Source organism: Corvus kubaryi, unplaced genomic scaffold (assembly GCF_017639235.1).
Source record: "Corvus kubaryi isolate FWS band 111438036 unplaced genomic scaffold, C.kubaryi_AGA036_p1.0 65344, whole genome shotgun sequence".
NCBI lineage: Eukaryota > Metazoa > Chordata > Aves > Passeriformes > Corvidae > Corvus > Corvus kubaryi.
In genome coordinates, this window is record NW_024581927.1 from 1 (window position 1) to 15,011 (window position 15,011).

General features: G+C 49.1%; 1 protein-coding gene across 1 annotated transcript in view; it reads left to right on the plus strand.

Moving 5' to 3' along the window:
- The first annotated feature begins 9 nt into the window (after positions 1–9).
- Positions 10–15,011, plus strand: part of LOC121673298 (poly [ADP-ribose] polymerase 1) — a 32,849-nt gene continuing 17,847 nt past the window's right edge. Inside the window, exons 1-8 of the mRNA XM_042046493.1 lie at positions 10–168; positions 3,998–4,160; positions 4,673–4,791; positions 5,507–5,721; positions 10,971–11,067; positions 12,496–12,612; positions 14,083–14,259; positions 14,684–14,825. Coding sequence (XP_041902427.1) covers positions 49–168; positions 3,998–4,160; positions 4,673–4,791; positions 5,507–5,721; positions 10,971–11,067; positions 12,496–12,612; positions 14,083–14,259; positions 14,684–14,825 — 1,150 coding nt within the window. The 5' untranslated portion in view covers positions 10–48. The remainder of the gene's footprint in view (positions 169–3,997; positions 4,161–4,672; positions 4,792–5,506; positions 5,722–10,970; positions 11,068–12,495; positions 12,613–14,082; positions 14,260–14,683; positions 14,826–15,011) is intronic.

Below are 15,011 nucleotides of genomic sequence, written 5' to 3' on the forward strand. Positions count from 1 at the left end.
GGCGGGCGCGCGGCGCGGGGCGGGGGCGCGGCGGCGGGAGCGGCGGCGATGGCGGAGCCGGCGGAGAAGCTGTACCGGGCCGAGTATGCCAAGAGCGGCCGCGCCTCCTGCAAGAAGTGCGGCGAGAGCATCGCCAAGGACTCGCTGCGCCTGGCGCTCATGGTGCAGGTACCGCGTGCCGGGGCCGCCGCGGGCGGGGGGCGGGCTGAGCTGGCCGCTCCGCTCGGTACCGCCGGCGGCGGGGCCAGCCCGGGGCTCCGCTCCCTCCGCCCGCCGCGGTGCTCCGGAGCCGCTCGGCCGCACCTTTCGCTGCCGCGGGGGCGAGCGCAGCCTATTTTTAGCAGAGACGCCTTCGCTCGCTGTCGTGTCCGCAGCAGCGCCGGTGCCCGGGGCAGCCCCGCTCGCAGCGCTCCCCGGGGCGGGGGGAGCCGCTTCCCCCGCACCCCCGGGCTGCAGGGGCGGCTGGAGGCGAAGCGGTGCAAAGTTCACCGTACGGTGACATGGTGGGGCCGGGGGCGCGCACAGAAGCGCTTTGTTGCCGTCCGGAGGGCGAGGCGAGCTCCGCGGCTCGGCTTTTCCGTGCCCCGGGAAGCGCCTGCCACTCGCAGCGCTCGGTGTCGGGGCCAGGAATCCCGGCTCGGTGGGCGCTTTGCGCACGAGACAGAGGAACTGCGGCCCGGAAGGTGTGGGAGGCCTGGGGCAGCCCCAGGATGAGCCGGGCCCGGGTGGTCTCGCAGAGCTGGCTGCCGCATGGCAGGCGTGAAACAGCTGAACCGCGATGGGCGAGCGGGCTGCGAGGGCACGGTTTGCTCTCCGCTGCCCTCACGCTGTTATTTGCCTTTTGGGGAAGAGACTGCTCGGCTTTCCTTTGGAAGGAAGGGAAGAGCGCTGTCCTGTATTGGGGGGCTGGGAGCTGTGCACGGACCCGGCATCCCGCCCTGCTGCGGGAGGATGCGGAGGGAATCGCCGCTCTCCTGGGAGGGGGATACTTTATCCCCCGTGGCTGCTGCAGGGCAGATGGGAGGGGGCACCTGCAGCGTGCTGGGGGCGGGCTGAGTTTGGGGGTGTTGCTGTGGAAGGTAAGCAAAGGCATATGCGTGTATCTGCGGAAGGCGAGCAAGGACGTGGCGTGCGAACGCCAGCGCAAAGCCCTGCGGATGAAGGGGTGCTGTGGCCTCCGGCCGCCCGAGCAGCCGGGGACGTACCTCGCTTGGGCCCCCGGGAGAAGCACCGCTTGTTCGGGGCGGGGGGGGGAGGAAGGGCCCGGTCCCCCCTCGCCCGGGCTGCGGGGGCCTGCTGGCTGCCGGGCGGGGCTGGCAGGTCTGCCGGGGTTGGAGGCAAAGCTGCTGCCCCGGAGGGGAAATACCTGCCTTTGCCTTTGTTCCCCAGAGCCTCCTTCCCCTGGGAAAGATGTGGGACCGTGCGGTGCCAAGCTGCAGCGTTTGCTCGCACGTGTTCCTGTGCCTCTCCTTTTGTCTCCCCGGCTGCCCTCAGCCGCTCGCTGGAGCTGCTCCTCCTCCCCTGCTCCGGCTGCTGCCCCTCGGCTTCCTCACGTTTGTTATCCCTTCCTGTCTTGCCCAGCAGTTGAGGCTGATGCGAGGCGTGTTGCCCTTCCTCAGCACCGGGGCCAGGGGTTGTGTTCTGGTTCTCTAGGGTTTGTTTTATGGAGCGATCTCCTGGGGACCATGACATTCCTCACAGAGCCAGTGCTTTTCATTGCCAGACATCTCCCGAAAACTGCCGGTCTTACACCAAACACTTGTGGTTTTATTTATTTCCCCCACAACCTCTTGAATTTGCTTGCTTTTTCCTCTGCCCACTGCCAGTTTTTGTACCAGCAGAGCACACCCTGCTGCTGAGCATCACACTGTAAATGCATGAATTTCACCAGAGCACGCGGGCCCCTTGCTTTTTACTGGGGAAATCCCCTGCAGAGCAGCCTCTGTGCTAGCATCAGTGCATCGAGCATTTCTGCAAATTGTGCTGGAGAAATTAAAGGGAGGCCCAGACCAAGTCCTTGGCTGTGTTTGCTGTACCCCCTCCCCTCCCCCTTTTTGTTTTGGTTCCTCAAGTGAAGAGCTCTGAATGACAGTGGGATTCTGGGTGCTTGGCACAGAGCAGGCACCCAGGCCCTGCAGGACCAGCACCAGCTTTGCCTTTTGCTTCCAGCTGGAACCGAGCGGTTTCTGTTATCTGAATGTGCAATATGAAAGCCAATCGGTCTCTTTTTTTCTTAGTTTGTTTAGGAAACTATGGTCTAGAGATAGGTGAGCAGAGAGAAGTTGTGTAAACAAGGCCTAGCCTGCCTGGAGGTTTCATTTTCCACACAGAGAAAAGAGTCTAAAACTCTGTATAGAGGAGATTACTCACTGCTTCTATGGTTGTCTTAAAGACTGAGCCAGCTCTGCTCTCTTTTGTACACCCCAGTGCCTTAAGCCCCAAAAGCTTTTGTGTTAGGAACAGCCCTGAGGAGTCCTCCAGGAAAACTCTAGGTAAAAGCCCAGATGGGTCCAGCTTTCAGTGCCAAAATTGCATGTGACTTACAGACACACTGAGAGCAACTGCAGGGTGGCTGCTGTGGTGCTGTGAGGGTAACTGGGTAATCCAAGTCCTGGCTTGTGGGAAGAGTCCATCTGGAAGTAAAAATGTCCTCTTACAGTTTGGGTAGATGGTTGGTTGTAGTTAGAGCTCCCAGCTCCCCTGGTTCCATGCTGTGGTCTTCGAAGCCCTTTCCTTCCTGCTCATGCACGGAGCTCTGCGGTTGTTTTTGGCTCCCTCCTGTTAGTGAGTGACACATGGAAGGTTTTCCTACGTCGTTAGTTCTGTATCATCAGTAATAATAATTGTACTGCACCGAGTATTATTAGTACAGCAGCTGTTTGTGTGTGTTATTTGGAGCCAAACCACTGAAAGGTTATTTTGCCTGGTGGGTAATTGGAGCGATGCCAGGATGGTACCTGTTGTGTCTGAGTTTTAGACAAGAAGAGCACTCGGAAAACAAGTGCTTGGTGTGCAGCAGGGCACTCTGGAGCTGCACTTTAAGGAGGACTTGGGAGATGCTTCTGTCCTGATCACAGAATCATGGAATAGTTTGGTTTGGAAGGGACCCTGAAGATCATCTCATTCCAACCCCGTGCTGTGGGCAGGGATGCCCCCCACTAGACCTGGTTGTTCAGAGCCCCGTCCAACCTGGCCTTGAACACTTCCAGGGATGGGGCTCTGGGCAGCCTTTCCCAGGGCCTCACCACCCTCATCACCCTATCACTACAAGCACTTGTGAAAACTCCCCTCTTCAGCTTTCTTGTAGGCCCACTTCAGGTACTGGAAAGTGTTATAAGGTATCCCTGGAGCCTTCTCTTCTCCATGCTGAACATCTCAAAATCTCTCAGCCTGTCTTCACAGAAGAGGTTCTCCAACCCTCTGATCATCTTTGTGGCCTGCTCTCGACCTCTGACTTTATTTGGGCTCTGGTGTTTCCGTTGAATTTTGTCCTACATCCTACAGGCCACTCAGGAATTTCTTCAGGCTACAATCCTTGGAGCTGCCCTTTTCATCTTGTGTCTGACATAGATTCTCCAGGATATGGACAGTTTGCTTGAGAAGTGGCTCTCAAAGGGACTGTGGAGTGAGGCCAGCAGCCTCTTGTGCTGCACAGCCTCACAAGGGCTGTGTGAGGCTGACCTTTTTTTTTTTTTTCAGTAAAACAGATGGTCTGAGCAGCAGGGCGATGAACTGGTTAAGCTAGCTAAATGCTCCTTCCATGTCTGTCCCTTGTGGGATATCTCTCCAGCAGCTTGTCTGTCTTATTAGATTTTCTCCTTAGACTTTGTCCTAAATAGTATCCATCTCTTGATCTAAAGAAAAATAAAAAAGAAAAAGAAATCACATGTGTTTACCCAGACACTCCTTTTTATCTTGGGCTTTGTTTTTTGTTTTGTTTTTTCCCCTTGGTTCTGCTTGAATTATTTCATCTTGGCCTAATGTGCTTTTTTCCTAGTCGCCCATGTTTGATGGCAAAGTCCCTCACTGGCACCATTACAGCTGCTTCTGGAAGCGGGCTCGAATCGTGTCCCACACGGACATTGATGGCTTCCCTGAGCTTCGGTGGGAAGATCAGGAGAAAATCAAGAAAGCCATTGAAACTGGAGGGCCTGGAGGAGGTAGGTGGAATTACTCATGATGTTTGGAGTTCAGCTGGAACTGTGCTCTCTTCTGTTGGACTGTTATTATGGTGATTTGATGTCCATGTCCCTTCAGCTAGTGATGTCAGAAGAATTGTTGAGGTGTCTCCTCACTCCAGGGCTAGGATGCTGACAGTATCATCCAGAATGTTAAATCAGTGAGGGGAAAAAGCCAAGTCAGTTGGCAGATACATTGAAAAATATTTCTTGTTATCATGATTGGTGTATTTAGTTTTCAGTTCTTTAATGTTAGCAGATGCTGTTGTAGTGTGTTGTTTTTATGGTACCTTCAGTGCAGTGCATGGTTAGGGTGGCTCTTGGATGCTTTTGAGCATGGACTGCTTGTCTTGCTCTGTATTCAAGTTCTGGACAAATGAGTGGCTGGAACACCAGAGATTTATTAATGCAGACTGCTAACAATCTGGGGCAGAGAATAAGAGAGTAAGGGAATGCATATTAAAGCTGAACTCTGTATTTGCTTTGTTCTCCAGGAAAAGGAGGGGAACAGGAAGGAGGTGGTAAGTCTGAGAAGAGCCTAAATGACTTTGCTGCAGAATATGCCAAGTCTAACAGAAGTACTTGCAAAGGCTGTGAGCAGAAGATAGAAAAGGTAAAAAGTTCTCCATGTCATCTTTTCTCTCACCAGTTTCAATTCAAACAGTGGCTTTTATAATTGCTTCCTGTCTGTCCTACATATGGAAAGCACTTGCAGAGCTGCATTTCTCTGAGGAGCAGCTGTGTCCTGGACAACTGACAGTAAAGGCATCCCTCAGGCATGGTAGCCTGGGCTTCAAGCCTGGTGATCCCTCCTTTCACTTGGGTCTTAGAGCAGGCTGGGAACGCTGCTCACCAGCATTTCTGTGGCAAGACAAACACCACTAACTGCAGCTTTTCCTGCTTGTTGATGGACTGCAAACCAGCTACTTGTTGGACATCTGAAAAGTAATTTGCAGAAGACAGGGTAAAATCATATTAGCGTTGATGTTTGGGTGGTAGGGACATAAAGCTAATTTTTAGATTTGCTTTTATGAGGCTTGTTCATGAGAGTTTCACTTGGTAAAGCTTACTGGAAGTTGGAATAAAGACAACAGGATTACCCAGTTTGAGTGGATTTTGAACAGAAAACTACCTAAAAAGGTAACTTTTTCAACCTAGCAAGAGTGCTGAAGAAAGCAGAGGAACTGTAGTGAGAGGGTTTGAGCAAAAGTTGCAGACTTTGATAGAGGAACTGTTACTGTTTTACAGATGTTTAGGTAACTTGTTAACATCCTGCTCCTTCCAGAATGGCCTAACAATTGCTCTTGTGTCACTTTAATCTACCTCAGGGCCAGATCCGGATTTCCAAGAAGATGGTGCATCCCGAAAAGCCCCAGCTGGGAATGATAGATAACTGGTACCACCCGGACTGCTTTGTGAGCCGCCGAGCAGAGCTGGGCTTCCTCCCGGCCTACGGGGCCACCCAGCTGCTGGGTTTCAGCATCTTGAAAGCTGAAGATAAAGAAACTCTGAAGAAGCAGCTTCCAGCTACCAAGAGTGAAGGGTAGGTGGTTAGTGTGAGAAATTGTGTTGTCTGGAGGAGCCATTGCCTTTAAATACATCCATGATAAATGTTTAGCGACGTTGTTGTCTCTGTTAAAAGAATATTGGTCGTAGGAGGGTTTGGTTCTTCCTGTGGCCTCAGGCAGATGACAACACACGTTCCCTGTCCCTGGGAACATGCAGTCCAGTTCCCCCCATGACTGCCTTGAGGAAATGCAGAGACCTGCAGCTGTGACTTGGAGGGCTGATGTAGGGCTTTCAACCATAAAATAATGTCTGTGTAGTACAACTGGATACTGGGCTCTGTATCTTCTTGTGTGATACTGTTATTAGCAATGGTTTCTCTGCTCAAGAGAATTGTTAGAGAATTGATTTGACATTTCTTGTCTATGAGCTGCTGATCTGTGACAGGCACTGAATCTGATAATGGTGTTTATTGGCCATGTAGTGCTTACACTTGGATGCTTTCGTTTGCTGAATCTGTTATAGTGTGTCTGAAATTTCATTGTCTTGCATTGAGATTTACTGACAGAGAAGTGTTTCCAGGTGACTTGTTAGCTTTGTGAATCTTTCTTTGTTAATGAAGGCTTTTGTTACTTGTTCTTGAAATGACTTTGCCTAGAGTCAAACACAAACCTTCGTAACACAAACCAGTGTTGCATTGTCCCTGGGGAGGAAGGAACATAGGGTATATCTGGATCCTACAAATAAGAAAGATCTTGTAATTGGAAAACATTGGGCTTCTCTGTGTACATTTTAGACTGAATTCAGCTTTGCTTTTGCAAGGAGTCACCGTGAAAATGTCCAGTGAGTCTGATGTTTGTTCCGAGAAGCCGTGTCAAATGTGTGGCCATGTCAAATCTGTGCAGTCTCTGTCAGTATTGGTCCTTCAGATGTGCAGCTGATGTGTATGGTGTGCAGTTGCTTGGCAAGCCACTGCTCTAGAAGCATTTGGCAGTGATGTGGGGAGGGTCCTGCAGTGCCACAGGATGGGGGCTTTGGCCAGAGCCCTGCCAGGTTCTATTCTGTTCATCTCACTCAGCTGAACTGGCAGAGACCAAGAGGATCTGTGTGCATCTGTTGGGCAGCCTGCTGTCTTTCCATGCAGGGATTTTACCTCTGTGTGCATTGCTTGGTGTAAGCAGAAGTGCAGTATTTTAATGCACTTAGAGCTTTTCAAGTAGTCCTTTGCTTTTTGTGCTGAGATGCGAGTTCTGCTTTGTCCTAGAACAGTGAGTTTAATAGGGTTATTTGTAGTTTTCTCCCATGTCCTCAGCAAAGCTCTAGAGATTTGACTGTGTAAGTGCTTCTCTTGTCTGTCCTGACTCTGCTTTTCTGGCCCATTTCTGGGATGCAAAATATGAAGGCTTTGTAAAGGAAGGCCACAAAGTAGTTCGCCAAGTCACTGTGTAAATAAAAGCCTAGAATTGCAGTGGAAAAAAAGCTTACGCTGGTGATGTAGAGTAATGTGAACCAGGATCTCACACCAGAAAAGCAGCAGGATGTCTCATCTTTCCTGCTTTCTGAGCACTGCCTGAACAAGCCCCTCAACTGTGAAGTTGCTGCCTGGCTCTTATGCTCCACTACCGTGTGCTGTTTGGGCTGTGTGCTTGAGCCAAGGGTGGTAAGGGTCAATTGGAAAAATAGCCGTCTATCAAACAAACTGCATGAGCGAGAGTGTAAATAACAGCATGAGTGGAGAGGTGTGGTGTGCTAACTATCTGGTGATTTGGCTGCCAAGAAAGCACAGGAGTTATGGAGAAGCCAAAAGAGCACTCCAGAAACTTGAATGAGATGCAGTTACCTCAGATAATTCACCTTGTGCATTCGATGAGATAACAGAAATTAACAACAGAACTTACAGCCACTTGCAGAAATTATGTTAGTGTCTGTTGCAAGTGAGATTCTCAAAATGATCTTTAAAGATATTTCTAATTGTGCTGTGTTCAAATTATATTTCGACTCAGAAGTCTGTGCAACTCAGATGTGACACATCCAAATTCAGGTGCTGCTACTGCATGTCCAGCCCATACTCCGAGGAGAATCTCAGGTTTTGGGACTGCCCTGTGAGGCCTTTGTGTAAGAGTGGCATTGTGACGTGCCTTTTCCAGATGGGAGAGGTGAGGTGCCGAGCAGGGCTACCAAGAATAAGTTGGAAAATCCTTGTGAAGGCCAAATATGGGAAGATTTACTGCAAGGGTTGTGGCTCCTTTCCTCACCAGTTCTGGGTGAGACATGCAGCCCTCCCTTGGGCTATGGGCTGTCCTGTCTGCAGCACTCTGCAGACCTGGGAAAAGAGGCTCTTGTGTCCTTGCCTGTGGCTTCTCTGTGGAGTGAGTGCCTGTATGCTGGTGTAGGAAATGCAGTAGCAGCTTGTGAGCTCTTTTTGACAGTATTTCTTTGGTAGTGTGTGTTTTGCCCTCCTGCTCTGAGCTGTAATACTTCCTGTATTTTCTGCCTCACTTGTTTAGATGGAATTGCTGCCCAGGACAGGAGCAAAGTGTCACTCTGGAGATGTTGTGCAGCACTGGATTAGCTGCAGAGGTTGCCTGAGGCAAATGCTAAGTGCTCAGGTCTGGCAGTGCTTTACAGGGAGGTGAAAAGGGGAGTTCTTGTTCCTCCCTTCGTGGGCTGCTTGCTTTATCCAGGGTTGCTGTGACTGTCCTTTCCACCTTTTCATTGTAGGGAGGGGAAGAGGGGAACATGAAAAATAGAGTAGATGGTCAGGAAGGGCCACGCTAGAGTTGGGACAGTTGACTTCCCTCTTCATCTTCTCTGAAGTTGGAATAAATCTTGTGTGTTCTCCATGAAGGTGAGAAGTGGTTTGCATTGCCAGGGAAGTACCAGTCCTTCCAGGCAAGCTATTGAGCTGTGCCTGTCAGAGGTGTAAGACTGTCCCTTCCCCAGCAGGAGAAAAGGTGTGCACAGTAGCACCCCACGGCTGTGAGCAGCACACAGTGTTGGGGCTCAAGGATGGAAGACCCTTGTGTGTGTCTTCTTGATATGTGTCAGTCAGGGTGTATTTTACTGATTGTTCTAAAATGTGCTGTTCTGGGAAGATGCAGGATGAATTCAGCTTTGCCATTCCCTTCTCCAGGAGACATAAGATGATTAGTGTTTGCTTTAGCCTTGGGCATAGCCAGGCACAAAAGAGAAGGTGGTGACCAACAGCTTTATGCCTCCCTGCAGCTGGGATGATCCCTCCCACTCCGTGGTTTGTTCCAGTGGCTGGAGCAGGTACAGTAATCACTCTGTCTTCCAGAGCAACTGCTGTCCCCTTGACTGGGAGGAGAAGCTGCCAAAAGTGTGAGTCGCTGCTGGAATTTGGACGCTTTCCCTGGGCCACAGGGCCTCTCAGCAGAGTGATCACCTTCCAGCGGCTGCTGGGCTGGATTTTCTCCTTTTGGAGACCAGGAGACAAGTTACGTTGTGGGAGTGAGTGCTGGCTTGCTGGAGGCAGCCTGACTGTCAGCCGACTCTGCAGATATGCGGGGCTGGGCACCCTTCCTAAGCACTTGCCTCATTAAACCCCTGGTTCGGGAAGGTGAAGCAGAACGCTTTGTACTCAGGCGGATCAGTGTTTTACAGATTCTGTTGTGTACCCCTGGCTCTGTTAAAACTTGAGAAGATCACTGCCTTCTTGGTGGGGCTCAGTGGATGCTCTGGTCTTGCTCCCTGCAGGGGCTGCAGCCAAGGAGGAGAGAGGACGTGCTTAGCCTAAGGACTTTTGGAGGCACTGCTCTGTGCATGCTGGAGTCAGTCCTGCCACCTTGGTTGCCACTTGCATGATTTAGAACACAGGATGGAGTTTTTCTCAAGCAGCTGCTGGCAGCACAGTGTGTCTGTTTCCACGGGGCAGGGAGATGTACAGCATAGCCCCTGCTCACTGATGGCACCTGGCAGGGGCACAGCTGGAAGATGAGCTCTTGTGCAAAACCAGCCCCTCAAAGTGCTCTGAACTATAGTTTGGTCAGAGGTGCTAATGATGGGCTGTTGTGGCCACTGCAAATAAAATGAGCAGTAAGCCCAATTTTAGGGCCAGGAGAGTTACTAGAACTTACAGGTCTCATGCAGGAGTCTCTGGGAGGAGAGTGCCTCTTGACATCCTCCTGCAGCGTCTTTATAGCTGTCATACAGAGTTAGTCTTAATGGGAGCAAAATCCTAGAAAGTGAACTGTTTAAAATTGCAAGTAGGAGAGCAATCGAGCATGCCAACTTCATGACTTAACCATCAGCCACAGCTTACAAAGCTGAGAGAGGCTTTCTTAAAAAGAAACCTGGCTGATGTTTTGTAACTGAAAGCAGCTCTATCAAAATGGAGTGTGAGATCCAAGCTGTGTTCATGCTCTGCCTCGAGTTGCAGGCCTGTCCTACCTCAGCTGGGGCAAAATTTCCCTTGGTGTCCTCACAAGGAGAACACACACTCCAGGCAGACAAAGGGGATGACATGCCTCTGGAAATGTAAATTATCTTTTTCAGAGGTCCCTTGTCATATTGAAGTCTGCCAAAATCCCCCAGTTTTCATTTGGCTTTCTTTTTCCAGTCTTTCTTGAGTAGTGTTTTCTGTAACTTCTCCCTTCAGCTCTAAGGCCTAGCAAATAGCAATAAATTTACACACACGCAACTCCCAACAGTACATCACAAAACCATTGTGAGCCTGGAAGCATTTTCCAAGCAGAAACTTGCACCTGTTTGATTTCAGAGGCCTGACTTAATTCCAGGCTGAAGAGAAACTAGATGGGAAATACCTAGTTTCCCAGTGTGTTAGCTCCTTAAAGTTACCATGTTTGCTGTCCTTTAATTCGGTATGGGCTGTCTAAGCTGGTCAAGCTGTTGATTCAGCTGAAAGGCACTGTGGTCTTTTAACCTGCATTGCTACACCTCCCCACGTTTGGAGAGCTGTTCAGGGATCCTTAGGTATGCCTTTGGTGTAACTAATACAGGTGTAGATGAATATGCCTGAGAATGTTGCAGTCTTTCACGTGCTCTTCTCCCACACCTATGGTTACCCCGTGGAAAACCTCTTAAGTGTAACTGACCTGATTGAGGCAGCTCACATTGCAGAGCCAAGTGCATGTCTATAATCTAGCACTGAGGAATTTGAAAAATGGGTTTGCCTGCCAACACTGAGGATATTCAAGTCTCTGCAGATAGCGGCAGTCAGTAATCTGAGCTCTGGTAACTGCTGGACAGCCATTGCAATAACTTCCTTTCATGTGTGTGTGGTTTTGTTTTGTTTTTCTCTATTAGAAAGAGGAAAGGAGAAGAGGTGGATGGAAATGTGACTGCGAAAAAGAAGCAGAAAAAAGAAAAAGAGAAAGAATCAAAGCAGGAAAAACAGCTGAAGGTGAGTTTTAGCTGCTCACAACCTAAGAACTGCTTTGTTGGAAGAGTGCAGTGTCAGGCACTCACTGAAGAGCTGTAGCCTCTAGAGAAGGCAGTACCTTGTACCCAGAGAGAGCAGTTGCAGCACAGACGCTCCTTGTGTCCTGGCACAGGAGGTGCCGTGTCACTGAGGCTTTGCTGAAGGCAGTTCACCCTGCCCCTTTCTCTCAAAAGACAGGAAGGGTGTTCTCTAGGACTTGTGCTTATTGGATTTAAATAGATTAGGTTAAATGCCTTTCTTCTGAGAGGCTGGTTCTGTGCTCCTTCCTGTGTCATGTGGCTGTGGTGGCTGGAGCTTGGAGCCCGAGCACTGTTGCAGAAAAGCTTGGAAAACAATAAATAGCTCATTGTAAAAATTAAACAGAGATAAAGTGTGCAACTAGATTACTGAAAAATCAAATCTTTTTCACCCTCTGGGGAGATGTGTTCAGTTCTCGGGTACAAATTGTGATAGATCACAGCTTTCTACCTTTCACTTTCTAGAATATTGTGGGAAGAATTCCCAGTAGAGCTTCAGGAATTTTGAATTTATTGAAAGTTCCCAAGAAAAAAAACTAACAAGCTGCTTTTGCTGCAGTTGAAATCTTAATGGAGCTGTAGAGAAACAGCATGTCTGGCTTTGAACAAAAGTTTTCTCTTTTGTTGCGTTGGCAGCACCTTAATTTTCAAAAATCCCAGATGAGATGTTTTTAAGGTTTTGCTGCTGCAGGGGAGATGTTTAGGACAGATCGAGGCATTTTGTGGATTACGGTTAGCTTTGGGTTGACTTTTTTAACAGCATTTCATCAAGCATGGTCATTATCACTGAAAATTAGACCATTTAACCCATCAACCACTTCTTCCAGGGTAGACTACATTTTAACTGTAGCCAGTGGATAATATTCAGAAACCATCTGAGATATTTTAGGATGCTTCTTTGCTTCCTAACCCTTTCAAGTTTTATAGAAAGGCCCAAAAGAATGTGCACGCTCCTGTGCACTGCTGCAGGTGTCTGTTCTGGTAGAAATTCCTCTAATGCTTAGTTATCTTAAAAGTACAGTGGCAACCAGCATTTCTGATTTTTGTTTTTGATGCAAGGCTCAAATGCAGCTACATCCCCACTGTTCTCAGTGTCAGCTGGGTAGGTGAAATTTGCAAAGAATGTTGAGAGCTTTCTAAGTAAGGGCAGCGATATTTGAAGGATGTGATTTTAAGGATCTGTTTTAGGTGTTTGGTAAAGTGTGTGACTCTCCCTTTTGGTAAAGTTACTGGTTCTTGGAGCTCTTAATCTCGCAATCTGTGTTTAAGATAACATGGATTTGCTAAAACCTTGTGTACATACTGTAGTTTTAGGAATGTTCTTAGCTACTTGCAATCAATTGCTTTCTAAGCTGCTGGGTTATGTCAACAGGAGCAGACAGAGCTGATCTGGGGCATCAAGGATGAGCTGAGGAAGGTCTGCTCCACTAATGACCTGAAAGAGCTGCTGATCGCCAACAAGCAGGAGGTCCCCTCCGGGGAGAATGCTGTGAGTTGGTTGTAGTTGCTCTGCGTGTGTGCAGGGTCTTGGAATCGGTGAAGCTGACCTGACCCAATAGTGCTGCAAGGTCCATGAGTCTGAAGAATGTTCCTAACATAACACTTAAGAAAGAGATTTGGTGCAAAGCCCAGTCCTTCTCTCCCAGGACTCTGGTACTGCTGTTACACTTGCTTGTGAAGGGCGGTGTGGTGGTGAGTGATGCTGAATTCAGCACCGTAGTCGTGGTGTAGTGCTTTTATTCTGCTATTCTCAAAGTGGTCCATATATTTTTTTGGTGCTGGCTCTTCATGAGCAGGTTAGTTAAGGCACTGCACATTCCCTCCCTCAACTGTTAAATTATGCAAAATGAAGCAAAAACTGTACAAATTCTTTCCCAGTTTCTTTTCTAAAAAGAGTCCGTTTCGGTCTATGTAACTTGTGAAACTCTGCTCTGTTTCAGAGCCACATACTGCTTTAAGTATTTGTATTTATCAAGACTCTTTAAAGGAGTGTGGGCTGGGGTGTGGGAAGTGTCTAGACTCAAAATCATCATGGAATACTCTTAGGCCAGAAAACCTGGACTTGTCTGAGCCTACATTCCCACCCACCTACTCATGTGCTCAGATGCAGTAGCTGGTCTTCTCCCTGGCTGTTCTGGCATGGCAGCCTGGTCAGGTGCTGTGTGGTAGGTATGTTCTGAACCACAGGATTATAGAATGGGTTAGATTGGAAAGGACTCCAAAGATCATCTCTTTCCAGTCCCCCTGCCAGGGATTGGGCAGGGATACTACCCCCTAGATCAGGTTGCTCAAAGCGCCATCCAACCCAGTCTTGAACACTTCTAAGGATGGAGAATCCTCTGGGCAACCTGTTCCAGGGCCTCACCACTCTCAGAATGATGAATTTATTCCTAATATCCAATCTAAATGTACCTTCTTTCAGTTTAAAGCCATTGTCCTGTCACTACATGGCCGTGTAAAAAGTAACCTCACTGCTCTCTTGTAGACCCTGTTTAGGTTCTGAAAGGTCCTTCTTTTCTCCAGGCTGCACAATCTCTCAGCTTGTCTTCACAGGAGAGATGCTCAAACCCTCTGGTCATTTTTGTGGCCCTCCTCTGGCCTTACATCTGCGGGTCCATGTCCTTGTTCTGGTGGGAGCCCCAGATCTGGACGCAGTTTTCCAGGTGGGGTCTCATGAAAGCGGAGCAGAAGGGGAGAATCACCTCCCTCCTCCTCGAGAGGAGAGACTGAGCCAGGGGTGTGAGCAGGAGAAACCTTGTGCCATGCCTCTGAGGCATCATATATCCATCAGTGCGGGTGAAGGCTTGGTTTATGCTCAGAGTGTGCGTGATGTGCTGGAAATGTCTGTCTGCGTGCCAGCAGCCTGGCAGCTGTGTTCTTGTGCAGCCCAGGGTAGCACAGTGCGTGTGCTTCCAGCCTCCTCCTGCCATGACCTGCTCTGTGTTCTTTGTTGCTTTAGATCTTGGACCGAGTAGCAGATGGGATGGCGTTTGGAGCTCTGCTGCCCTGCGAGGAGTGCAAGGGGCAGTTTGTGTTCAAGAGTGATGCTTATTACTGTTCAGGAGATATCACTGCCTGGACCAAGTGCGTTGCTAAAACACAGACTCCCAACAGGAAAGACTGGGTAATCCCAAAGGTGGGTGTTCACTGCATATTTGATGTTCTGAAGCACATTTCTGAGCTGATTGAACAAGCAGCAGTCAGTGCTGGATGCCAGAGAGCAGAGTGTGCTGCACTGCTGAGCAGCTGTGACAGCGGCAAGTCCTGTCACAGCCACATCCCTCCAGGAGCAGGCAGCTAATGCATAAATAAACCATATTTTTTCCAGCAGCACTAAATTGAAAGAGATGTTGCTGATTTCATTCGAAACTCATCATTTACCCTCTTCCAGCTTTGTTTTCTCAGTAAAGTGAGGTTTTGTCCAGCTTAGTGTGAATATCTCAAAAATCATTTCCAAGATGTGCAGTAAATACCAACATCTGGCTAGTGCTCGATTCATCCTTTAAATTTTATAATAATATTTATTGGTTTTAAACTCTGGTTGTGCTTCCATCCCACAGGAGTTTCGGGAGATTCCTTACCTGAAGAAATTTAAATGTAAGAAGCAGGACAGGATCTTCCCTCCAGATGCTGTGACCGTGAGCTCAGCACCTCCTCCCTCTGCATCTGCTCCTTTGTCAGAGACCGTGTCTACACCCAGAGGTAGGTGTCTGGCTGGGCATGAATTGGTGGAGTTCAGGATGATGTTTAGGCTGCCATTCCCAGCCAGACGTGCCACCCTGAACAGTCCCACTGTTCTCCTGCCCTCAAGCAAGCAGAGCTCTCCTGGTAAAAAAGTGTCTTGTGTGCTTCATCTTCCTAGCACAGGCAGGCCCTGATATGCTGGGT